The sequence below is a fragment of the Meles meles genome, chromosome 2, assembly GCF_922984935.1.
Source record: "Meles meles chromosome 2, mMelMel3.1 paternal haplotype, whole genome shotgun sequence".
Lineage (NCBI taxonomy): Eukaryota > Metazoa > Chordata > Mammalia > Carnivora > Mustelidae > Meles > Meles meles.
Window position 1 is genome coordinate 63,561,129 of NC_060067.1, and position 25,289 is coordinate 63,586,417.

Genomic DNA, 25,289 nt, shown 5'->3' on the forward strand with positions numbered 1-25,289 from the left:
ACAGAGCCCAGATGCTCCAGAAAGGGCTGCCCCCACCACATTTTCTCTACTCCCAACCCCCAGCATTGCCTTCCATTCAAGGAAAAGCCCTGAAAAGCAGTACTCATGCCTCAAACCATGATTTGAAAGATAACCTGGAAGAAGATAAGAGAAGGTGTCAAGGATGAATCACCATATCAGAGCAGGTGGAAATCTGGACAGAGCAACTCACTCTATATAGAGAAAGACAAAGACAGTGGCATAGGGAATGTATAACACAGGACAAGAAGAAGGAAGAAGGGACAAGGGACAGAGAAGAGAAAGAAGGAAGAGACTGCCCAGAGTATGAAAAATCTGTGCAAAAACAAGAGGATAAAGTCATTCAGGAAACAAAAGATATGGAAGAGGGACAAAAATCATCCAACATAAGGATAATAACTTCTCTGGAATAAAAAGTCCAACAGGCAGAACAGGAGAGGATTTCAAGTCTAATGTGGGAAATAAATGAAGAGTCGATCTGTACTTGAGAGGGCCACACTGTGTTCTAAGAAAGACTGTTACAGGAAGACCAACACCGGGCACATCATAGTTACTGAATTGTTAAGTTAATAACTTCAAGCATAAGGAAAGATTTCTTCGGGGATTTAGGTGGAAAAAGCCAATCCTCTGAAGGATAAATATTAGAGTAGCTCTAGGCTTCTTAATAGCACACTCAGCATCAGTGCCAAGCACCAAAATACAAGAGGAGATCATCTCGGGATGGAAGGTTTAGGGACAACTTTTGTTTCTTTTCATGCTTTTCTATGTTGTATGCTTTCTTAGTTGTTAAAAATGGGTCAATATTACTCATGACCATCAGAAAAATATAGTTAACACAATATTCATTTTGGAAAACAACACAAAAACAAAGGGCTTACCAGAAATCTATTCTGTTTCCATATCAAACCTCATTCTTTCCCACTTTACCCTGGGTTAAAGAAACAGATAGTGAGAGGCTCTTAGGAAACCCGGCTATCAATACCTGAAGACAGAAGAGAAACAAACGAATTTCAGGATTTGGGGGAGCATTCAGATAAAACCATGAAGACTGCTAAGTTTCCTTCCCATATTTTAAAAATTGTAAACATCTTAGTCTTGCTTGCATCACAGTGGAGTCATTAAGACTCATACTGGCATCATCCACCCTTGAGTTTGAGACCCAACTTGAGTTAACTTCTTGGGCCTCAGTTTTATACATTAAATGGGAAAAATAGTAATCATAACTAGTGCATAGTAGTGGTGATTAAATGAAATAATGTATGTCAAGTGCCCTTTACAATGTATGCCATGTAGTTACTGTCACCACCATCAGCACCCGCAGTAGCACCATTGTCCTTTCTGTAATCATCATCATCTTCATTTCTATCATCACTTTCATCACCATCACCTCTAACATCATCATCACCATCATCACCATCACCTCTAACATCATCATCACCATCATCACCATCATCATCACTGTCATCATCATCACCATCATCAACTTCATCATGACCACCATAATCATCATTACCACCACCATCATCACTCTTTGCTAAGAAACCTTGGGCATGTCACTCCCCTTCTCTGAGCTTCAGCTAACTCATTATAAAAAGGAAATAATGCAGCAGGACAGTTCTAAATTATTATCATAAAAGCTAAGACTTACTGAGTGTCTCCCTGTGCCAGACTTATACTGAGTGCCTACACACAGAAGTTCTCTTAATCCTCACAAACACACCCGTGGTAGGTCCCTACTGTCATGACTGCATAGGTGAGAGAGATTTGGTAGACCCAGCACTTAAACCTGTTCTTACTAAAACCAGAAGCCAAGCCCTAGACCCCTGTGCTTCACCACCTCCTTTGGTTGTGAGGTTCAAGGGAGATCATGGAAATGAAACCAATTAGAGAAACAGGCTGTGCAGGATTCTTCAGGTTTCTTGTATTTGCCCTCCAGGGTGACCTGAAGGAAGAATAGAGGAGACCTGATGTAGACCTCTTATGAACTCTGTCTTAATTGCTCCTCCTGGATCCTGCAGACCTCTACTGAGCGCCTCCTATGTGTATCCTAGGTGCTGTGCTAGACTAAGGGTCATCACCAACAAAGAAGTCATGGCCCAGCCCTGAAGAAACAAAAAGACATGCCAAGAGGCATGTGTGTCAATATTCTCTGCTCCATTGTAAGCTGATGCACCAGCATCAGAAATGTTAGCAGAGTTATCCACAGGTGCTTCCAGAACACACCTAAGGGAAGTCAGGGAAAGGAAACACCAGCCTTCAAAACTGTTCAGACTTCACATAAGTGTGAACGACCCCCAAGGATATGCTACAAGGCTTACAGCGGTGTTAGCTGCAGGAGCAGCTGAGTGTGTGACACACATACTTTCAACAAGGCAAAACTATGCTCTTTACAGACATAAAGGCTGGTCTTGGGACATTTCAATGTGTAACCATTGTTCTTGCACAGTTTCGTAGATACCTTTAAGATATGGGAAGTCTACATTCTTTGTAGTTAACAGTATATCAAATCTTTTCAAAATCAAATTCTGAGTGCCTAATTCAAGTAAGAAAATATCCATCAAGTATCTACTTTCTGCCAAAGATGCCAGGCCAATGGGGAGGCTGCCGCCCCTGGAGGGCTCATGGTCTAGTGGGGGCTTGAGGGGACGGCCCATTCTCAGTCATTTTGATGTGTTGGAGTCCAAGGCTTACTGGCAGAATAGAGGCGTGACAACAGTGAAAGCTCTGGAGAGAGAGGCTTGGGTTGTTCTTCTTCTGTGACCTTAGGTTGCATGGTTGAACTTAATGATGCGTTGTATGGTTGTGTGCAGTGCTTACGATCAAAGTTTTGCCTCCATGGGGTGGAGTCTCTGAATTCTGCCCCTTCCTTCCATTCCCACTGCCACCATGCTATCCCTCTGCATAACCATGCCCTCCCGTCCTCACTGCCCAGCAGCCTCCTGCAGCCCCTCCTCTACCTGCCAGTCCCCTCTCCAAACAGCTGCAGTCTCTACGAAATGCAAGTGGATCACATCAGTTCCTACTTGAAACCCAACGTTGGTTTTCTCCAGTTGGTTTTCTTTAATAGTAGAGCTCTCCTTGATCTACAAGACACTGCCTAATTAGCCCTGCTTGTCTTTCCTGCTTCGTACTCTTCCTCCCACTTGTCCCTCAGCTGTACAGACAGAGTGGCCTCTGCTCTAGACCTTGACCCAATGCCTTTCATCCTCCAGGGTATCTGCCCTCCCATCCCTTTCCCCACACTTTTCCCCAAATCTTAGCAAGCAGTATCTCCTCCTTCAGGTCACATCCCAGCCATCCCCTGCGCCCCTCCAGATAGCCCTCCTTATCCATTACAAACATAGGCTCCCCCCATTGCTGACTGCATTCCCTTCATGCTTATCACATGTTGTAATTACTTATTCATTCATTCATTTCTTTTTTGATAAACACATCATCCTTTCTCCTCTACCAGATGAGGGAATTCCACGAGAGCAGGACATTGTCCCTGTTGTCCACCAGTGTGGGACCAGCCCCAACACAGTAAATAATCAAGGTCAAAATGTTCATTGTCTCCCTGGAGTTTGATAAAAGCCCACCACCCTTGCTGTAGAATGCCAACGTATAGATCTGATTGTCAGAGTAGGGATTCCACTGGGGAGTGAGGAGGTGAAAACAGGCCCCCAGTGGTCATGCTGAGACCCAGGTCAAGGGTCTGGGCACAGAGCCCAACCCCAGGTCTCGCTGAGTTCCAGAAAAGGAAGGTGCAGACCTTGAAGAGTCTAAGCTAGGTGTGGTACCTTGCAGTTGGAAGTGTGTGCAAGCAGTCTGGGTTGCCACAGTGACCATTAGAGCGCTGGCATCCCTGAGGTGAGGGGTGACAGACATCCTGCAATTGCACAGGACAGTCATCAGAATAAAGAATTGTCCTCCCTTAATGCCAATGACACTTCCACTTAATAACACTCCACTGCTGGGGTGACGAGTGGGACCCACCACACATCCAGTCATGGGGAGATAAGGAGGACAAACCAATAGCCAGCTGGGCGGGGGCTCCCATCCTGTCCAGCAAGGATTAGCGGGGAAACAAAGCTGTGATTTGGAGGTTGGAGTCCCAAGTCTGAGTTCTGGCTCTGCTCCCCAGGAGCTGAGTAACACTGGGGAAATCCAGCAACCTCTCTGGGCTTCAGTTTTCTTACCCAGGTATGGTAACCCATACCTGCCTGACACGCTGTATCCATAAATGTCAGTTACCTTGTAAATCAGATTTGTACGTGCTGTATTCATTTTGTAGTGGATTACAGCTTGATTCAAAGGGCATTCCCAGAGCCAAGAGGCTGAATCCCCTCTTGTTTGGATGGGCTGGGTCAGGAAAATGGTTTCTATATCTTAGGAGTGATGGGCTAACTCTGGCACCCAGTCCTGAAGCTGTCGGTAACCCAGGTGGGGCAGGCTCATGGAGAGGGTGCTACCCTGCCATTGGAGAGGATGCTGGCATCATGAGTCTTTCAGTGTGGTTCATTCTGTGCCCTTGCTCTGCCATTGCAGGGGGCATCCCGTTCATCTTGACTGGCGAGTTCTTCCAGCAATCCCAGCGGCCGGCTGCCTTCATCATTGCAGGCACTGTCAACTGGCTCTCCAACTTCGCTGTTGGCCTCCTCTTCCCCTTCATCCAGGTACGACTGACAAGGGGTCTGCTGCCCATGGGACACCATCTGATTCGGCAGCCCTCTGCTGAGGGGTGATTCACAGAGCAGAGGCTGAGTCCCTCAACTGGAAACTCACACCTGTTGTCCTAAGGAAGGCAGAGATATGCCTTGGCTCCAACCCTGAACCCTCTTTCTCCCTCCCGCACCTTCCAGGTGCTACCCCCAGGCACTAAGGGCTGCCTCAGAGGGAGTAGGCTTCCTGTCACCAAGGGTCTGCAAGGAAACCTAGGTTAGAATCTCAAACCCTCACTTTTTCAATGTGCTTGTCATGGTGTTAGACAAATTCCATGTGATAGTTACAGTGCACCCTGTTGTGCATTTAAAGTCCTCACTGTCATCATCTCCAAGCTGATGAGGTCACTGTCCCAAGTGTGACCATAGTGGATGGGAAAATGTGAACTCAGGAAATGGGTACAAGTTCTTTGTGTGTAGGTCAAGAGTCTATTCATTCACTCGCTCATTTATTCAGCACATACTTATTGAGTCCCTACTCTGTGCTGGGCACTGTTTCAGGCAGTGGGGATAGCGTGGGAACAAGAATGTGTGCTCTATGGTCCTGGAGCTGAACAGGGAAGCAGCCCAGGAATAAAGCAGTCCCCTTCTCAGGGCCTATTTCAGCCCTCTCCCCCTCAATTAATAGTCTGCCTATTAATTGACTACCTTCAATCCCAGCATGCCCCAGAGACTCTGCTGCCAGCTTGTCTGAGTCCAAGGTCAGTAGCCCCAGCCACAGGCCCACGTGGCTACTCCTGCATTATAGAGCAGCTACTCTGTGCGGGGTCCCCAGCATGTGGCTTTTCATGTGCTCATGACATCCATGCTTAAGCCTGGGGTTCCTGCCCATCCCACTTTACTGCAGGGAGGCTGAGGCTCAGGGAACAGACGCCATCAGCCCAAGGTCCTGCGGTCACCATCCAACCTGGTCCTTCTGCCCCATGGCCTCTTACTGTTGGACATTCTCTGCCTGCCTTTCATTACTCTCAGACTCATCACGTGACTTTTACAGCATCTTTGACCGCATTTTAGCTACAAGCATCCTGCCTCTGAGTGTACGTGCCATGAGGGACTCCTTGGGCTCCATGTCCATGTCCTCCCAACCTTGGGCATCTTCAGCCAGCACGGCCAGAACATAACAAGTGAACTTTTCAGTGGACTCCTAACCCCAAATGGCTTCTTTCTAATTCATTCAAAGCCAGCAGAGTCAGGGGTCAGTAACATATCCATTGCTATGGGGAAAATTAACTTCAAACCACTTCTTTGTCAACACAGATCTGCCTACCATTCTTACCGTTTAAGTGGAGAAATTCTAGACCCCTCCACCTGGCCCACCACTAATCTGTTTCTATGTCTGGGAAATAGGCCACAGTTTCCTGAGAAATTTGGGGCAGGGGTCGGGAGGTGCATAAAAGACCTCGCTCTCGCTATTCCCCCACACAAAACACTCCACCTCACTCTCCTACCACAGTTTAGGAGCAGACAGCTCCGATGTGCCACCTTAACACTGACATTTGCTGAGCGCTTGCTGTATGCCGGGCTCACTGAACCCCAGTCCGCACGGGAGGTCAGGCCTTCATGTCTCCCTGGTTCAAACCAGCAGCCTGGAGCTCAGACAGCAGCAGCCAGTCCCCAAGGTCACCCCCGTGAGAAGTGACAAAGAGGGCAATTGTCTCATCCTTGCCTGTAAGACAAGGGGAGGAAGGAGCCCTTGGTTCTTCAGCAGGTGATTCTGTCCAACACGCCCATTGGAACTGGGTTTGAGGAGTTAATTTATGTTTAGACATACACATGAACAAGGCACCTGCGTGTGCTCACACACAGGCACACACACATCTCAAGGTGGTCTCCAGTGGATTGGACCCGTCTGACCTTTCTTTCACATTGTTCACTTGGGAAATCACAGCCCATCCGCGGCTTCTCCCCAACAGAAACGTCGTGCTGCCTCTCCCTTGACATGCTCCCCCGGACTCTGTTGCGGGGGTCTGGGTTTGTTCCAAGTTCTGGGGAGCTGTGCCAGCCCCACCTGCTCAGCTGGATTACTAGGCAGGGAAATGGCATGGGAGAGGACAGCAACCATGACAGGTCGTTCAGCATGCAGTCACACCATCACATGAAAGGTCTTATTACGCCCACTTGTCAGTCAAGACAGGTTGGATTTGCTGCAGAAAGAAATAGCCCCAGGTCTCAGTGGCTTTAACTCACCCAGGACGATGTCTTACTCATGCTCAGTGTTCATTGTGGGGGGACTAGAGATTCTAGAAGGCCCCAGAGCTTCCCGACTCAGTGCCAGCAGGTGGAAGGAGTGTGGCAAGTCTCACACTGTCCATTAAGGCCGTCACCTGACACCAACACAGGCTACCACCATGAGAGTCCCCTGAGTGAAAGCTACACCACCACTCCTTACCACAGGGAAAATTCAGGTAGTTTTCTGTCCAGAGGGGAAGAGCCAGAAATCTTAAGTCCTTCCATAATGACGGCCATCGCCCACTCTTTGAGGAGGAGAGCCAGGCTTGCAGGACACTTGTCCAAGGCCTCAGACAGTGAAAGGAAGAACATGGTCACACCCATGGATGTCACCCCCTGTGCCCTTCCTTGACCCCCAAGGCTTTTGTATGTATCAAACTCCTTTCCATGATAACCCAGTTTCTCACAGCCTTGACTGTAATTTCAGGGAATCATGTTCATTTCAACTGGCTCACTTTCAGCGGGGTGTCCAGGAGCCTGAGAGGCTTCTGGGGCCACAGCTCACCCCAGGACACCCTGTTGTGATGTACTGGAGTGTCTGGGGGCAAAGCAAGACCAGGACTCTCAGTGGTTCAGCAGGTCCCTCCTGCAGGAGCCCTGAAGGAGCCCCTGAGCATGCCAACACTGTCACTGTGAATAAAAATGCATCCATTCACGCCATGGGGATGATCTCATGACAGATTGCACAGAGAAAGTCAGCCTGAGGGCTGCTCGGAGCCTGGCCTAGAGCAGGGGAATAAGGCCAGGACCCAGGTGAAGGGCTCAGGGCTGAGAGGGACGCCACCTGCTCACAAAGCCGAGGGCCCCCGTGCACACAGGACACAAATCTGCACGCCTGTCCTAGGACATCCAGAGCAGCTGTCTCCTCCCAGACACGACAAGGGCGCAAGAGTCACAGAAGAGCTGTGGGCCCCTCTCCTTACAGGCTTAGGTCTGGGGGCTTGGGGCAAGGCTGGATGAAGTGCAGGGGAGCTGCAAGGAAAGACAAGTGGTTGGGGAGGATCTGGAAGGCAGGTCTCCGATCCATTCCCTGAGAGGTATTAGGCTCAGATGTGGTCACTGCCTTTGGCATTTTGGGGCTAGAGCTGGAGAGGCTTCCACATCAGAGAGACTGCCTGACCTTGGCCTTGACCTTGCCTGGTAATGCCTGCAGCCACACAAGGCACATGGGCAAGTGGTAAGGGGATCCAAGGGTGGATGGATGGATAGATTGGTGGATAGATAGATAGACAGACTGATGTATAGCTAGAGGTTGGAGGGAGGAGATACGACAGATTGATTTGAAGACATTCATCAGACAGTTACACAGGAGTCTGCCAGAGGTGGAAGGAGGACACTGCAGGGCAGAAGGACTGAGAGCAGCACTGAAGATAAGAAGGGGCAAAACGGAGAAACACAAACAAGAGAGAAGTTTTGCTCCATCCAGCAGTGACAGTAGATCAGGAGGTATGGAGCCTGTGAGCTCAGCCCTTGCCCCCGGCGGCTGAGGGTAGAGTGCAAAGGGATGGGTGGTGGAGGAAGAGAGAAGGAGAGCATTAGGTACGTAAGATAACACGCAGCACATTATAACTCAGGACTGGCCTTGGAGCTGCTCCCACCTGCACCAGGCAGGGGAGGGCTGGGGGAGGCTGAGGACACACTGCCCCTTGGACCACCACCATAAGGCATCAAATTAAATGACATTATCTTGATGGTATCATTTCATGGGGCATCTTTCTGGTTTTTGTGCCAAGCCCCAGACCTGATGTTTTTCATCCATTTTCTCAGGAATCCTGACAGCTGTTGTCGGGTTCATTCACTCAGCTGGTGTTTGAGGATGGCCTAATGGGTCCCTCTAAGGGGGCAGAACACAAGCCAGCTCTCTGTAGGGCACTGTCACTGAGAGTCTTCCTCATCTTCCCCTTCCCCTCCTTCTTTTCCTTTTCCTTCTGTTTATTCCTTCTCCTCCCCCTCGCCCTCTTCTCTCCCTCCTCCTCCTCCTTCCTTTTTCCCTGTCAAGTCATGAGGACATGCTAATTATAAATGATCAGCCTCACCATAGAGACTCTAAAGGGGTGAAGCCAAGCACGTTAATGGCTTAATGACACGTTCCTTCTTTTCTTCTAAATACATGTAATGTTTCGTATTTATAAAAATCGGAACCAGTTTTTTTGTTTTGTGCTTTTGCTTTCCTCACCCAGCACAATATCATGAGCATTCCTGGACACCTGCGGGTATTTTCAAGGCACTTTCCCTCTGGAACCAGAGCTCCTGCCAGCTGGGGCATCTCCGGCGTCTCCAGGGCTGGGGATCATTTAGGAAGCGTGGAAGTTGTGAGCACTGACTCAAGCTGAGGAGCCTTGATGGTCACACCGAGGCAGACACTGGCCAGGGGGCCTCAGTGAGATTTTGTGAAATGTCGGTCTCCTGGCCCAGGACAGGGAAGGCGGCAAGGGTTCGTTTACTTTCTGGCTGTTGGCTGGCCAGGGCAGAGGCCGGGCTCTGGGAGCTGCTGTTGGCTGTGACAACTGCACTTAGAGAAACGCACACCCCCCTTCCAACCAGGGCTCACACCCCCCTTCCAACCAGGGCCCTCTCATGGGAGCAGCTCCTGCCACAGCGGCCTCCGCAGCTGACCTGCTCCACTCACAGCCCTTCCAGAAGTCCTCTCAGCCATGGTCAAGAGCCTGCCTTAGTCTGCTCACGCTGTCACAACCACATACCTCAGACTGGGGCTTAACCAACAGAAATACATTTTCCCACAGTTCTAAAAGCCAGAAGTTGGAGATAAATGTCTTGGCAAAGTTGATTTCTTCCAGGACCTCTCTTCTTGGTGTCGTAAAGACCGCCATCTGTCCCCATGTCTTCACACAGTCATCCCGTGTGTGTCTGTGTCCCAATCTCCCCTCTTCTAATAGAAGGACACATGTCAGATTGGGTCAGAGCCCATCACAGGACTTCATTTTACCTTAATCCCCTCTTTAAAGACCCTCCCTCCACATACAGCCTCATTCAGAGGTGCTGGGGGTTAGGACTCCAACATGTGAATCCTCGTGGTGAATACAATTTGGCTCATAACAGCCACCGAGTGCAATTTTTCAAACATCTTGATCTTTTCATTTGTTCCCAAAATGTGTCAGTGGCAAGTGTCCCCAAGCAAAGACCTACGAGGGGCCCAGTCTATCCCCACAGAAAACAAATATCAGAGCCAGCATGGCTGCAGACGGGTTTCCCCATCTAGAAAATGGAAAATGCTTCACTCTTCTCTCAGCCATGAAGAGTGGAGCCTGCTGAGGACACGAGCAACCCATAGGGCTGCCTGCCGGGGCTGGGCTCACCAGCTGTCCTGACTGCCCCCTACACAAGCAGACCTTGAGGGTCGCAGGAGGGTTCTGCTGTCTGGGGACTCCCCACCTGGGGCAGTACCAGTAACACAGAAACCATTTCCAGTACAGAATAGCTTGGTGACTGGTGGCTGTTGTGGCTGTTTGTTGTCCTTAGTCCCCTTATGTGCCAGACACTACTTTAGATATAAATGAGACACAGGCGAAAATGCACAGACTTTGAGGTCACACAGTCTGACCTTGAATCCTGACCATGCCTTTCAGCAGGGAGGTGAAGTGCATGCTGGTCAAATTTGTCAAACTGTGATTGCTCTCTGAGCTGTAATTTTCATGTCTATATAACAAGAGAATGGCCCCAATTTTGCAGTGGTGCTCCTGAAAAAATTAGATGTGGAAGTCAAGTCTTGAGCAATGTCTGCCCATGGACACTCAGGACCGGCTGCTCTCATGGTCATTACTAGTACTGTAAAGGCGGCTTCCTGCTGTGTGGTGCTAGGGACACTTGGGAAGAGGAGACAGGACAGGAAGATCAATTCGTGGTGAGTCCTGGAAGCATTCACCACCCCTAACTCACTGAGCCATCCAGGACAAGTTGCCTCTCAAAGCTTGCCTTCTTCCCTCCTCCTTCCCCTTCTCTCCCACACCCTGCCCCTTCCTACAGAGGGTTCTAGATATGCATGGATGGGGCAGGTCACCTTGACCCCTGGGGGGGATCAATATCACTGTTTCTCTGTCCTTAACCTCAGGCTGCATCTTCCTTGGGACTTTGCTATGGTGGCATCAGTGTGTCCCTCCGGTCAATGGTTGTACCAGCCTGCAGACGACTCGGCCTCTACCATGAGCACCAGTATTTTCTAGTTCAGACAAAATGGCATGCAAACATATGCCTGCTTGATTATACTGGAGTTATAACATTTCGTTTGAGTTCAGTAAAATCTAAAAGTGAGAAAATGAATGTTTTCAACTCAAAATTTATTGGGTCCTATCCCACATGCCTATGCAATGTGAGGAGGAATCCAGTGCAGACCCAGGATCATGGGACCTGAAACCACATAAAAATGCCCCCTCACTTCTCCAGAGGGTCCAGCTGCTGCCATCCTGGGTCTAGAGAGAGGAAGGGAGCATCTTTCACTAGCTCCGTCTCCGCCAGCACCAGCACCAAGACACAATCTTGCCCTAACATTTCAGAGAGAACAGACATGCCCCTCAGAGGAACTGGTGTGGTTTGTGTTTCTCAGAAGGAGGCAGGCAAAGCGGGGCATCACTGGGCTGACCAGTACAGGGACCTTTCAGGTTGAGGTTGAGGGAATCAGTGGCAGTGGGGGCAGCAGGGAGCAGGAAGATGCTGGCTGAGGCCCTGCGCCAGCCCTGAGCAGGCAGCTGAGGGGTGAGGGGATTGCAGTGAGTGTGAGGGAGGCCCACCCCAGCACTGAGGGCATGAGAGGGATTTGGGGTTTTTCCGAAGGACTCTGGGAATCCACTGCATGGTTTTAAGACATGATCCATTTTATGACTTTAAAAGAACTCTCAGGATGCCTGGTGGCCACTAGATTCAAGACAGGGGGCAGGAAGAATTGAGAAGGTGACAGACAGCAGAACGATGGTTGACAGCGTGTGTGTTGAGGGTGGCAGGGTGGCAGATGGGAGAAAGGATGCACTGACTAGAAATGGCACAGGAAACTTTCTAGAATGGTGGCAATGTTTTAAGTCTTGACAGAGGACTTAGTTACACAGGGGACTCATTGAATGCTACACTTGAGATCTGTGGAAGTCACTATATATAAATCCAGTCTGGATAAAAATGTGTATATTTAAAAGAAGAAGAAGAAGAAGAAGAAGAAAGGTAAAAGCCATTTCAGGATAAAGGCATCAGGATGCAGGAGCAAAGACAGGCAGAGACGGGGGAAGCAGCCAGAGGTGATTCAGGGAAGACAGCAGGGCATGTCTGAGAACCGGTGGAGAGGAGCAGGCCTGCCGGGGAGGAGGGCAGCCCACGGGAGGCGTCCGCAGGGCATGCAGGGCTGAAATCCCATCATGCAGCCACGGGGCTGTGTCTATCTCACAGGTACCCAGGCAACTCCAACAAGATCCTACGTGTACACACAGCAGTGTCAGAAGACATCCCTAAGACCCCTGTTTCCCCCGGCTTCCCCCAGAGACATCCTAGCATTTCAGGTCGACTCTGCTCCCACAGTGGAACAGCCTTGCCTTTGTAAGCTGTCTGCGGAGCTGGAGGGACAAGTTAGTGAGGCACTCGACTTCCCATCAGTTCTTGAGTGGCAGCCCTTGCACTGACACAGCCCAGAGCTTGGGGAGAATCCCCAGTGAGCCAGCATTCTGTGGGTCGGGGGAAAAAACCAAGCAGAAGGATTCTATTTTTGTCAAGTCGTCAACTTCTAACTTGAACCACCTCTTGTGCCTTCGATCTTCTCCAAGGCAGTGCTCTCATTTCATTCATTTACCCACTCATCCAACGTATTCTTATTAAGACAGAGCTTTCAGTGATGCGGGCACTGTCTTGAGCTGGGGGTATAATGGAGAGCAGGTGGCATGGATTCCGCCATCATGGAGTTCACGGCCCAGGGCCTGTGGACGCCAGATGGCCCATGGATGAGTTTCAATAAGACCATGACATGCCCCCACTCCAGAAATGGCATTGAAAATGTCGAGTGTATGAGGTTTTTATTCCCCTTTTGATAGAGAAGGGGTTGCATAGCTTTTTATTAGTGTCTCAGAGAGGCATGTTGAATGTCACCCACCCTCACCTGTATGCCCTTCCTCCCATCTACTCAAGTCCCAAAACAGTTGCAACCTCCACACCTCTCACCCCTCAAGACTCAGCTCACAGGTGACTATTGAAATGTGGCTCAACACACCAGGTGCCTGACTCACCCACCCGGAATCCTAGATATACTCTAAAAGGTGTAACCTGCTAGAAAACAGGACGGGGTCCCAAGGTTATAGTTGTAAGAGGACATCTCTTAGCAGATGGGACGAACAGCAGAATACAGGCTGGCCCACAGTGCATCCAGGACAGGGCTGCTGAGATAGTAGAATGGGTCCTCGGACACAGTGGACAGGGAGCTGGCCAGGGGTCCTCACCAGGGAATGGCCAGAGAAATGACAGAAGAAAAATTCCCAGACCTGCTGAAACACCAGTCCTCAGCATGAACAGCCCGCCTCATGCTAAGCAAATTTGGTATAAAGGATCCCTTTCTAAACACAGGGATGTGCAATTGAAGAACACTGAGTTAAAAAAGAATATCCTAAAAGTTCCACTGGGAAAACTCAGATAACCTGAAAAGAAGTGATCATCAGATGACATCCCCCTGCTCCTGAGGGAGACTCTACCTGTAGGGTAAGGGACCCTGTCTTCAAAGTCTGGAGAGGAAACTATTTTGAAATTAGAAGTCCGTACCTTCACATACGAGAGAGGGGAAAAGGCATTTTCAGACATGAGAGGCTCAGAAAGCTTACCACGTGCCTTGGCCACCTGTGGCCTAGAAAACTGGAGATACTTGGTGTCCCACAGCTCCAAAGCCTGTTCGCAAAATTGGTAAGAACAGAGTTTGAACTTGCAGGCTGTGGGCTGCAATGCTAACCAATGGGAGGCCTCGGGCTGCTTAATCCACTGAGCGCAGAGGACTTAGTTCAATGTCTGGCCCAGAAGCCTCACCAGACAGGGCTTGGTATTGATACCCTTATTCACATCAACAGTGTTCCAGCTGCGGACAGAGGCTGACTCGCATCCACAGCAGGAACGAAGTGTCCTGTTTACATATCTGTTGCAAAGTCTAACCATTTAAAATATCCTTTCTTCTTGACCTAGCCATTCCCAGTAGCAAGTAAAGTATTTGAATTTGCACAAGTTTCAATTCAATGTCCGTCCTTTTTTTTTTTTTTAAGATTTTGTTTTAGTTTATTTGACAGAGACACAGAGACAGAAGGAGCACAAGCAGGGGGAGTGGGAGAGGGAGAAGCAGGCCCCCCGCCAAGCCGGGATCCTGATGCAGGGCTCCATCCCAAGACCCTGGGATCATGACGTGAGCCAAAGGCAGACACTTAATGACTGAGCCACCCAGGCACCCTTTTATGTCCTTTATTTCAAAGCGGAGACCTAAGTGTTGTAATTATTCATAGTCATAAATGATAGGAAGTCAGGACTAGGGGTGGTCTAGTCTGCCAGGCTGCCGTCCCAAAGTTCCACAGACAGGGGACTTAGATAACAGAAATCAATTTCTCACAGTCTTGGAGCCCAGAAGTGCAAGGTCAAGATGCCAGCAGAGTTGGTTTTGTTACAGAACTTGGGGTTTTTTATCTCTTGTGTGTAGAAGTAGAGATGAAGCTAAGGATGGTGCAGAAAGTGTTTATTGCTAGCTCACTCCCAGGCCTGAGGAAGACAGCCTTAGGAAAAGGCATACAGGGCTGCTCCCTGAACAATGGTCAGGGGAAGAATTTGAAGGGGCTGAGGTGGGGAAGGGAGTACTGTCCTAGCACTTAGGAGTTAGGAAACCGGAAGCTGGGTGTGGTGATGCGGTGGCCAGAACTGGCATGCCTTATTTGCATGTTAAATTTCCTCCTCAGGCATGATTTTTAGCATTATAATGAGGGGAAAGTCTGTGGGAGGCAGGGACTGGTCCGGTCTGGTCCTTGCAGGAGCAAGTCAGTGGTAAGTGAGCCCGGGAGCTTATTTCAGGCTTCAGGCTTCCGGCTTCCTGATGACCTGTAGCACCTGCCAGGCGGGCTAGAGAAATGGGTTATCTGGGGGGCTCGAGGTGTCCTGCAAGTTCTGTTGTGCAGAGGAACTGCCACAGAAAAGAGAACTGCAAATGAGCAGACAGATATTTAAAGAGCTTTCTTTTTGCAATAGACTGAACCTGTAAGGAGATGAGGGCCCAAGGGCAATTTCAGCCCAAGATCTGCTTTTCTAGGAAGATGCCTAAGAACCTCTCTCTGGCTCAGTTTCTGGTGAGGGCTCTCTTCCTGGCCGGCAGGCGGCCACCTTCTCACCATGGCTTCCTGTAGCTTCTTCTTGGTGTGCACAGGGAAGAAAAGAGCAATCTCTCTTTTCCTTTTCTTAAAAGGCCACCCATCCTATGGGTTTTGGACCCCACCCTTATGACCTCATTTTACCTTAATTATCCTCCAAAAGCCATATCTCCAAATACAGTCGCATTGGGGTTAGGGGTTCAACATATGAATTTGGGAGGCCCATAAGTCAGTCCATAGCAACAGAGAAACTTTTAAGACAGTTTGACTTGTCAGATTCAAAGTCTGATTGACAGATGGATTGATTTGTTCACTCCATAAATATACACTGAGCACCTGCTGTTGTCCACACGCTGACATAGGCCCTGGGCCATAGTGATGAGCAAAACCGGATTATCACCCTGCTGGCTCATAGGGCAGCCAGTCTTTCATCAGGCAGCCACACACATAACTTTGCAGTTATCATCGACATGCAGGGAAGGAGGGTGGAACCAGGAGAGATGATGATTCAGGCGCCTGGCCTGGGGCAGGGCCAGCTCCTGGAGGAGAGAGACAGGAGCTGAGCAGGTGGAAAATCATAGGAAGAGGGACCAGCAAGTCAGCAGAAACATGGTGGGAGGTGGGAGTGATGAGGCCCAAGTGGAGGAAGCACAGAGGAGAGGAGACCTCACCAACTCCCCAGGACAAGCTAGGAAAGTAGGTTTTCATCCCAAGAGCCACGGGAAGGGAGTGAGAAGTTCTAAGCAGGGGGCTGGCATGATCTAGATATGTTTTTGCAAGACTCCTCGGGCTGCCTCACAGAGAGCAGACAGGGAAGAGGCCACGTGGATGGGGGACACGGGTGAAGAAGGTGAGAGGCAATGATTGCTTCGGTGAGGCAGGGTTCGACAAACTCCTACCCACCGCCTGATCTATCTTTCTGTAAATAAAATTCTACTGGCATGTAGCCATGCACATCCATTTATAGATCGTCGTCTGTGGTTGCCTTCCCACAAGGTCAGAGGCTGGTGGGCCCGTATGGCCTTAGCCGGCCGCTGGGCTGGACTTCTGGAGTGGGAGCACGAGGGAAGGTGACAGTAGGGAGCTGTCTGAGGAGGGAAGCCCGCTGGGACTTAGTGCGTGGGTCCCACATGACAGCTGAGGGGACAGGTGGTGTCACAGATGACTTTCAGGTTTCAGCCGACTGGGTCCATCCCCAAACACCCTCATTTATCTCATGTAAATATGATCTTAAAATAACGTTGAGCAAGTATGACATTTTGCTTTCACAATGACTATTTTTTTTTATAGGCCTAGTTTTCAAGAAAGAAAACAAAAGACTGCCAGCACCTTGTGGGTCCCAGGGTTGGAAGCTGACATAGTCATGGCTCATGGGAGAACATCTCCTACAGATGCTAAGCCCAGCACCACTGGCCGTTAAAGCCCACGACACAAGCACGGTGTGCCATCCAGGAATATTGATAGAGGAATGGGGAGCTATGAAAACCTGTGCAGAGATGGTTTCACAGCCAGTTTTGGGGTTGTCTACTTGATGTTCTTTGTCTCTCATTTCCACAGAAAAGTCTAGATACCTACTGTTTCCTGGTCTTCGCCGCAATCTGCCTCGCAGGAGCTGTCTATTTCTATTTTGTCCTGCCTGAGACGAAAAACAAAACCCATGAGGAAATTAGCCAGGCATTTGCCAAAAGGAACAAGACACACCCACCGGACAACACTGACCCGGCTGCACCTGACACCAAGGTGACCAGAAGGCCTGAGCCAGACCCCACCTTCACTCAGGACAATTATGCCAAAAACGGGGTTGTCTAAATGGATGATCTCGCCATTCCAGAAGATCAAAGATTTTCCTACATGGTTAATAGTATTAAGTATTTAAAAATAAACCTTTGCTAATCAAATGTCACAACCATTTGGGTTTTATTTGTAGCTGAATCTCCAGACTCTTCTGGAAGGTGGAAGGGCTGTCAGCTTATGTTTCAGTAGATCCACCCTTCTGTTTGGCTCGATGGCCTGTCTCCTTCATGATTTAGCCCATGGTTTCAAAATGAAATCAGGGAAATAGCACTTGATGACTTTCTCACAGGAAAACAATCTAGTCTGACAAGGAGACACGGGGACGGGAAACCGCAGACTGAGGTGCTGGTTCCAACTCTACCATAAGTAGTCTTAAGCTGCCCTCATCCTGGGTCCTGAGACCTCAAGGGACACTGGGCTTTGATCCTAGATGAACATTTTTGGAATTCAGTGGAAAGATTCTTTGTACCTTCTAATAAATACCCATTACCAACATGTGGCTTGGCCTTGTGGACCTCGGGCTCAAGAAGCTGATACCAACCCACGATCCTTCAGGTTCTGCCCCTCCCAGGCTGTGTCCCACGGGGCTAAAGACTTCCATGCCTGAAACTGCCTTCACCTCAGAGCATCAGATGTGTCTCAGAAGGCATAAAGAGGATCAGGATGTGGAAGAAGTAACTTTCCAGTGGCTGGGGCAGGGACTGCAAAGGGAGTTCTGTTCAACTGAAAAAAAAAAAAAAAAAAAACACACTATATTAAGAACAACTCGGAAGCTGAGTCTAGTCTTGGTGGAAAGACAGGGCAGAAGACCCATGTCATAGCTCAACCAGTAAAGCTGAGGGCAGATTCTTCCTTTCTCTGCCTCTTTGTTTTCTATTTTAGCCCTTGACAGATTGGCTGAGGCCCACCCATATCAGGAAGAGCGATCTGCTTTCCTCAGTCCACCAACTCAAACGCGGATCTTGTCTCGAAGTACCCTCACAGACATGCCCAAAATAATGCTTACCCAAGTATCTGAGCACCCCGTGACCCAGTCAAGCTGACACAGCAAATTAACCATCACAGAAGGTGAGCTTCCCATTACAAAGAGCGCTCAAGGAAACGTGGGGTGATGGCTTGCCTTGACTGTGGTTAAGGAAATCTGATCGTCACTTGTGGAAGAAGTTGCTAGGAGTAGATATGCTTGAGGACTCTTCCAGCCCTTCTGTGCTTGGGCTGTTTGGGTTTGAACGACGTCCAGCCTGCCATGGTAATGCACACCTGTGTGGTTCGGGTGATTCCCTGTGCTTGCCTCATGAAAGTGCATGTGACTTAGCATGTGTGTGTTTGAATTTATCTCACAGTAGGTGTGGGCCAGAGAAGAACATCTCTGGTCATAGCAACACCCTTGAAATCCCTTCAACCCCAGTCCCTCAGGCTTTTCTGACCATTCTTGATAAGGACAGACTTAGCTAAAAATCTGAATTCTGAGTTTCCTTTCCCACTGAATATTCTTTCATCACTGGGCTTCTCCCTGGGTTGATTGCCAAGTCTATGCACTATAACCCCAGCTTCGGTTTGGCAGAAATACTTGGACAGTGTGTCTCAATATGGAGAGAAAGTGATAGGTGGGTGCAGAAAGTGCTGAAAACCCAAAAGCACAAAAAGAGATCTTAGCTGTGGAGTGTTGTCTTTCATGTGTAGACTTGAGGATTTAGCTTCTAAATAGTAGGTACCTAGCATAGGCTAGGCCCTAGGTGGGCTCTGAGGACACATCAGGGAGCAGGAAAATACCCTGCCCTTCCTCGAATTGGCTCCTGCTCGCTACAGAAGACTGAAAATCAAAGAAACAGCAACAGTGAAGTGTCCCGTCAGGACACAGAGGACAGGGGACACAGAGATGTAGGAACGGTTCACAGGGCCACCTCACTGGGGGTCGGTGAGACTCAGAACAGACCAGTTCCCAGAGCCACACAGTCAGTGCCCACAGAAAAAGCTTCAAGAGAAACCCTCCATGTCTGGCCAGAGGGACAGAGGGAGTGACCCTCTGGGGAGAGAAGGGGGGGGTAGAGGAGAGTCACTGAAGACTAAAAAGTCCCTCCCTGTTTTTGGCACTGAGGCCCATTCCAGTCATGAAGCTGAACTCCTGGGGTGGTGGCTATATGCTTGCATGTATCCACCTGCTCTAGGCCTTATCAGCTGGTGCTTACCTTTAAAAGATGAGGAGGGCAGGAGGGCAGGAGCCATGACCATTTGACTCCAGCTAACATAGTATCCAACACATAGCAGATGCACAATAATCATTGATTAAATGAATGGGTAGTGTGGTAAGCAGAAAAATGTCCCCCAGAGATGTCTAAGGCCTAATCCCCAGGACCTATGAATGTCACCTTATGGAACAACAGAGACGTTGCTGTTGTGATCGAGTTAAGGGTCTTGAGATGGGGAGATTAACATGGATGTTCCAGCCAGCCCAATGTAATCCCAGTGGACTTCATAAGAGGGCAGCAGGAGGGTCATCGTCAGAGAAGGACTTGTGGGAGAGAGAGGAAGGGAGGGAGAGAGGAGGTAGAGGGGGAGAGAGAGAGATTGGAAGATGCTACACTGGCAGCTTTCAAGATGGAGGAAAAGGGGTTGCAAGCCAAGGAGCACAGGTAGCATCCGGGGAATTGAAGGGAAACGATCTCTCCCCTAGAGACTCTAAAACGGATGCAGCCCGGCCCACATCCTGAATTTATTGTTTCTGACCATTAGAAATAGAAGATAATAAATTCATGTGGCTTTAGGGCACCAAGGTTGTGGTAATTTTTCCGGCAGCAGTAGGCGACTGATACAGGTCGCCCAGGGCAGTGTCCCCACAGAGAGGGGTGAGTGAGCAGGGCACACGGCACAGGCTCGCCAAGATGTGGAAAGAAGGTAGTAGAACTTCTTTATATATTCATTTTTCACTTTGAAGTGAAAATCGCTGAACTCACCGTAGATTCAAACTCTGTCCCCACAACACAGGCCAGCCATTACTTGGATTTCACAACCCGCTTCTCCTCATCAACATCTTGAAGACCTTCTCTCTGCCTCCTTCCCTCAGGACCTCCAGAGGGCTGACTTCTCATCTCACACATGTAGCACACAAGATATTGCCTTTACTGGAGGAAGGAGCAGATAAAGGTGTGTACAGGCCACCATCTTGTACCCTGCCATTGATGCCACATCCCAAGGGTACAGGGGGATAAGGACCCTGGGGCCGTATGGTATAGACAGAACCACCCAGCAATGGCCTCTGCTTCAGAGTCAAAACTTCCATATCTTTTGAGTCACTCTTATTTTGAATTGCTCTTACTTGTGACAAAGCCTAAACTCAGCTCATATAGGTTGTAACAGGAAAGAGCCTGAGGCAAATGAGAACATACGAAGCAGACCCCATCTTTAGACACTCAGCGAGCTGTCTTTCTGGGGTACAGGGTACCCCAGGACTAGGGAAGCATGGATTCACATGCACAGATGACCTGGTGACAGAAGCTTTTCTGGGGTCTTGAGGCTGGCTGTGGTGCCAACCTGGGTTTTCTGCCCCAAAATACTGATTTCTCTTCCTCTCAAGTTCATAGCCTCTGATGCTGGAGATAACTTGTGAAGTAAATGTCAGATTCATTTCATCTGACTCAAGCCCTGCTCTTCCGGCTCCCAGTCCAGCCAAGTCTAGGGCTCCAATCGCTGCCCGGCGGGACTTCAGAAATTTGGCCCCTCGTCTCCAGAACAAGGATTCTGGCATGTACCATCACTTCTGGTGTGACAACCAGATAACTGATGACCTGTGGTAGATTGAAGCATCAACAGCCCCAGTGAATCACACCTCCCAGTTGCTCATCCTTGTGTGATATCCGACCGCGCTGAGTCTAGACGTGGCCATGCAACTCTCTGGACACGGAGACATCAGAAAATACAACATGAGCAGAAGCTTAATAAGCATTCGTGCTCTTGGGATTTCCCTCTTAGGATGCTGATGTTGTCATGTGATGAGGAAGCCCAGTGTAGCCTCTTTGAGGATGAAAGGCCAGTGAAGGGGAGGAGCCCACTATCTCCACTGTCCCAGCCAAGCCCCGATCCAGGGACCCTACAGCAGAATGCAGCTGTGTGCGTGAGTCCAGGGGACAGTAGCCAAAGGATCACTCAGCCATTCACAGAATCACAAGGAATAATGGGTTGTTGTTGCCCTAAACTGTCACGTTTTGGCATGGTTTGTAAAACTACATGTAGATAGCCCATGTAGACCATTCTCTTCCATTCTGTTTTGTCATTATTCACTGAGGTGCGTGGCACTGCTTAGAGCCCAAATCCGCAAACAAGAATAGAATTAATATTCTCTGGGGTGAAGTCTAGTTCATTCATCCACGGACATTTGTTGAGCACCTAGTGTATACCTATCCTAGGTACTAAGGATACAAACATGGATGAAACCAATCTCTTCCTTCAAAAGGCTGAGAATTTATGAGGAAACCAAACCACTGATCAGCATGAGTCTGGTGGCCCCACTATGTAGAATGTGTTTCTCCTTCTCACTTGGATGATTTCTATTCATCCTGAAAGACAACACTGAGGCTCCCCACTATAGGAGTGCTGACAACATTGGCTCCATCGTTGTTCCGCCATCTTGCTCATATCCGCACAATGACCTTCCTCGGGGATACATGTTCCAGGCCCCCTGGAGGTTAACACATGCCCTGACAGGAATGTGAGGAGGCTTGTTCTGTCCCATCTTCCCTAAGGTGGCGTACAGATGGCCCCACTTTAGGTAACTCCCCTGTGACCTCACCACCATGCCCTCCCCCTAGAAAAGCTGTGGGTTATGGTCTGGACTTGATGGAGAATAGCAGCTGTGTGGTGCCTGGATCACTTGTCCACCTGGAAGTCCTCCTGAAGAAAACTCTGTCAACAGTTTGGAGCGGCTTGCTTCATCTTTCAGTCTCAACTTTCCTTCTCAGTCCAGAGGCTGTTTTCTTGTTCATCCTCCAGCTTCTAACACCTGCCCCTAAAGCTCTCTCTCTGCTTCCCCAGTCTCAGCTGGATTCTTTTCTTTGGTTTCTCACAGAACCTGTGCTCACCTCTGTTCAGGGATCTAGCACAGTATCTCTCTCATGGCAACCTTTGTTCTCTTGGGTAGCTCCCCTCCTAGGCTCCCCAAGAGCTCCTACAAGAAAATGACTGATTCCTCTCAGGACCCCGTGTTCCCAGCAAGTGCTCATTATGCACTCACTGAACAAATTAATGTCCTGAGGAAGCCATAAGGAGGATGGGACGGGACCCCTGTGGAGGGACTGGCTGTGGGCCATTAGGCCAGATACCTCCAAGTGGTAGCGTGGGAGCGTCATCTCGGTGGTGGTATTTGGCTTTTGCCCAGCTGAGGAGAGGCAAGGAGGAATTTGAGACAAAAGGGTCAATGACATGGGAATAGCAGCCAAACACAGTAGCTCTATGTACAAGCGTAGGAAACCATGCTGGTAGGTGGTTTGAGTCTAGATTGTGAAAATTCATGTGGGAGTCACCTACATATGCCTGGAACCAAACCTGCCCCACACCTTCCGTCTCTGGCTAAGCACAGGTCAAGACAGACAACCCCCTATTCTGATACTACTTCTTACCGGACTAAATGAGGGGACTCTAGGGGGTCAGATCATTATAATCAGGCTTCCCTTCCACTGAACATTCCTTTGCTGGCTGTGAACCCCAAAGGAGGGTCCCAAAGGTCTCATTGAATGACAGCGGCTTGGCGGCTGCTCAGTTTCAGACATTTGCTGTAATTTACACCAAGATGTAGATATAATTATCCTTATCAGAATCAGGTCCCTTGACAAAATCTGTACGTTAAGTCAAGTAAATTTCCTCTCATTAAATCACAGCATTTGAGGACTACAGTTTGTCTCAGCCAAGAACCAGAGCTGGAAGTAATAAAGGCCAAGGCAAAAAGAAGTTGGGTTCTCAGCAGGACATGTGGGTGGTAAAGGCAGAGGCAGACTTTCAGAGCGTGCCGGGAGCCCGAACCTCCGGCAGCCCCAGGACTGTGCCTCTTGAATTTAAAGCAGGCCCTTACTGGCCGCTCACCACCTCACCATGTGGCAAATCAAGGATGCTACATTCCGTGTGAGCTCCAAGAGCTGAAAAGAGCATCTAAAGGAAGATATTATTGGTGATGAAGCAGATACCTTGGAAATGGCCTTATAGTTTGTCCCACGAGTGAAACTAAAAACCTGCAGTTTCGTGCTAGACCTATGGTAGGTGTTTCACCCATGAGCCCTCCTCGTTTTTCACCAGAGGGTGAGGGGAGTTGTGAACATGCTCATCATGTCCATTTCTTGTTCGACTTGGAATCCAATGCAATGCTAATTAAAGAGCCTGGACTGGACCCTAGGGACACTGGATGTGTCCTACCACCTGCCAAATGTCCAGTCATTGCCACTAGTCCTTGCACATGGTGAGTGCTGAATAGAGAGCAGCGGAATGAATTAATTGTCAATATGATAATTTGTTGAAATCAGGAAATTTTGACAGATATGGAAACTACATTTAAAGACACTAGAAATCACGAGGCCAGCAAAACGTGGCTGCCACCGAATTGCACTGAACACACCCAGCAAATGAATGTCGGCGAGTCCCCTTCCAGTTGTGGGTGACAGAATCCTGACAGCTACTAGCTTCAGACTTAGAGATGGAAGACTTTCATTAGCTAAACTAGAAGTCTAGGAAGGCAACCAGCTTCAGTCTTGCTGGATTCAGGGGCTCAAGTGACATCACTCATGGCTCCCGCTCTGTCCCTGTCCTCTCTTGGTTCTGCTGCTCTCTGCTTGGCTCTCTCTGCTTGAGAGTCCCGATTTGTCAGCCTCTAGTAGCCCCCAGCCTTGCACATTCTCAGCCTGGCCACCCAGTGTGGGGAAGAAATCTCTCTCCAAATGCATTATGTATCTATTTCTACGGAACAAAATGCCCCAAAACTTAGTGGCTTAAAAGAACAGCCCTAACACTGCTCACAATTCTGTGGGCCAACAAATCGGGCATGGCTCAGCTGGGCAGTTCTTTGGATGCACGTGGAGTCCTCTGGGTTCAGTGAGGCATTTGTGGTCAGTTGGAGGCTGGTTGGGCTTAGAGGACCTCATGCACATGTCAGAGGCCTCAGCTGGAATGGCTAGAACATCTGGGACATCTGAGCCTCTCTCTACATGGTCTCCCTCTGCATGAGTGTTTCCGTCTCACAAAGTGTTCTAAGAGCATGAGAACAGACTCTCCAAGTCCTCTGGAGGCTGAGGCTTAGAATTCACACATCTCCTCAACTGACCAAGTCATGGAACCAGCCCATGACCAAGTCATGGGAACAACTCAAGGGGAATGGATTCTACCCCTTGATGGGAAGCACATGAAATCACAAATAGGATGGAGCTGTTGTGGTGATGGTCAGCTTTGCAAACAGTCTACCACCCTCGATGTCCACAGATTCTGGTTTCCCTACTCAGGTCACATGCATATATATCCTTGAAGCCATCACGGTGATCAGGGAGAATGAGTTGTTCATATGCTCAACCCAGAATAGGCGGGCAGAACCACCTAGAATCAGAGGGGGGATCCCCACAAACCAGAAGAGGATGGAAAAGTGTGTTCAAAAGACAGAACAGGAGCTAACAACCTGCAAGGCAGGCTCTGTCCAACATAAGGGGATGATGATCAGCCATTAAAAACCTAAACATAAAGCTGGAAGCATCAAGGGCATTGGCAGTTTGGCCGTCTCAAGGATAAAGATGCCCTGACCCATAGATTCAGCCTGTCCAATCGCCCCTTTATTTTGGAAATGAATACACAACTCTCAATGCCAGCTGCCAGAAATAACAAATATTCCCGTCAGTTAAGTCCTGTGCCCTTTTTTCTCCTTCCATGACACCCTGGTGGTTTTCTCTTGAGAATGATTTCCAACAAGCTGCTCAAACCAATTGAAACCCTGATTTTCCTCAATTCTATATTTTGCAGCAAAAATTGGCAAATTATCATGGCTGGTTTATAGATCTCTTATGAGAACAGTAGATATGTGGCACCCGTACTCCAGCTAATTCTCAGGTGCCAAAAACTTGCATCTTTAAGCCTAAAAGCCAGACTGTGATGAGCCTGCAAAGCCCTTATCCCTTAAGGCCTCTTGCTGAGGCTTTCTTGGAAGCACTTGAACTCTGCTGAGTGGCCAGGCACTGTCCCAACTTGATGTCAGAAGAAACTAAGGTTTCGAGAA

The 25,289-nt window shown here is 49.1% G+C and overlaps 1 protein-coding gene and 1 long non-coding RNA gene across 6 annotated transcripts in view; one reads left to right on the top strand and one right to left on the bottom strand.

The window, feature by feature from the left end:
- SLC2A9 (solute carrier family 2 member 9) overlaps positions 1-17,162 on the top strand; it is a 237,817-nt gene extending 220,655 nt beyond the window's left edge. For all 5 annotated transcript variants that reach the window (XM_045997129.1, XM_045997130.1, XM_045997131.1 and 2 more), the window contains 2 exons: positions 4,546-4,673; positions 16,817-17,162. In XM_045997129.1, coding sequence (XP_045853085.1) covers positions 4,546-4,673; positions 16,817-17,068 — 380 coding nt within the window. In that variant the 3' untranslated portion in view covers positions 17,069-17,162. The remainder of the gene's footprint in view (positions 1-4,545; positions 4,674-16,816) is intronic.
- On the bottom strand, positions 86-21,435 carry LOC123936658. Its single transcript, XR_006817376.1, has 3 exons — positions 21,424-21,435; positions 9,749-9,755; positions 86-1,106 (listed from the first exon to the last, which is right to left on the bottom strand). It is a non-coding gene; the product is annotated as an uncharacterized LOC123936658 (long non-coding RNA).
- Positions 21,436-25,289: the final 3,854 nt, after the last annotated feature.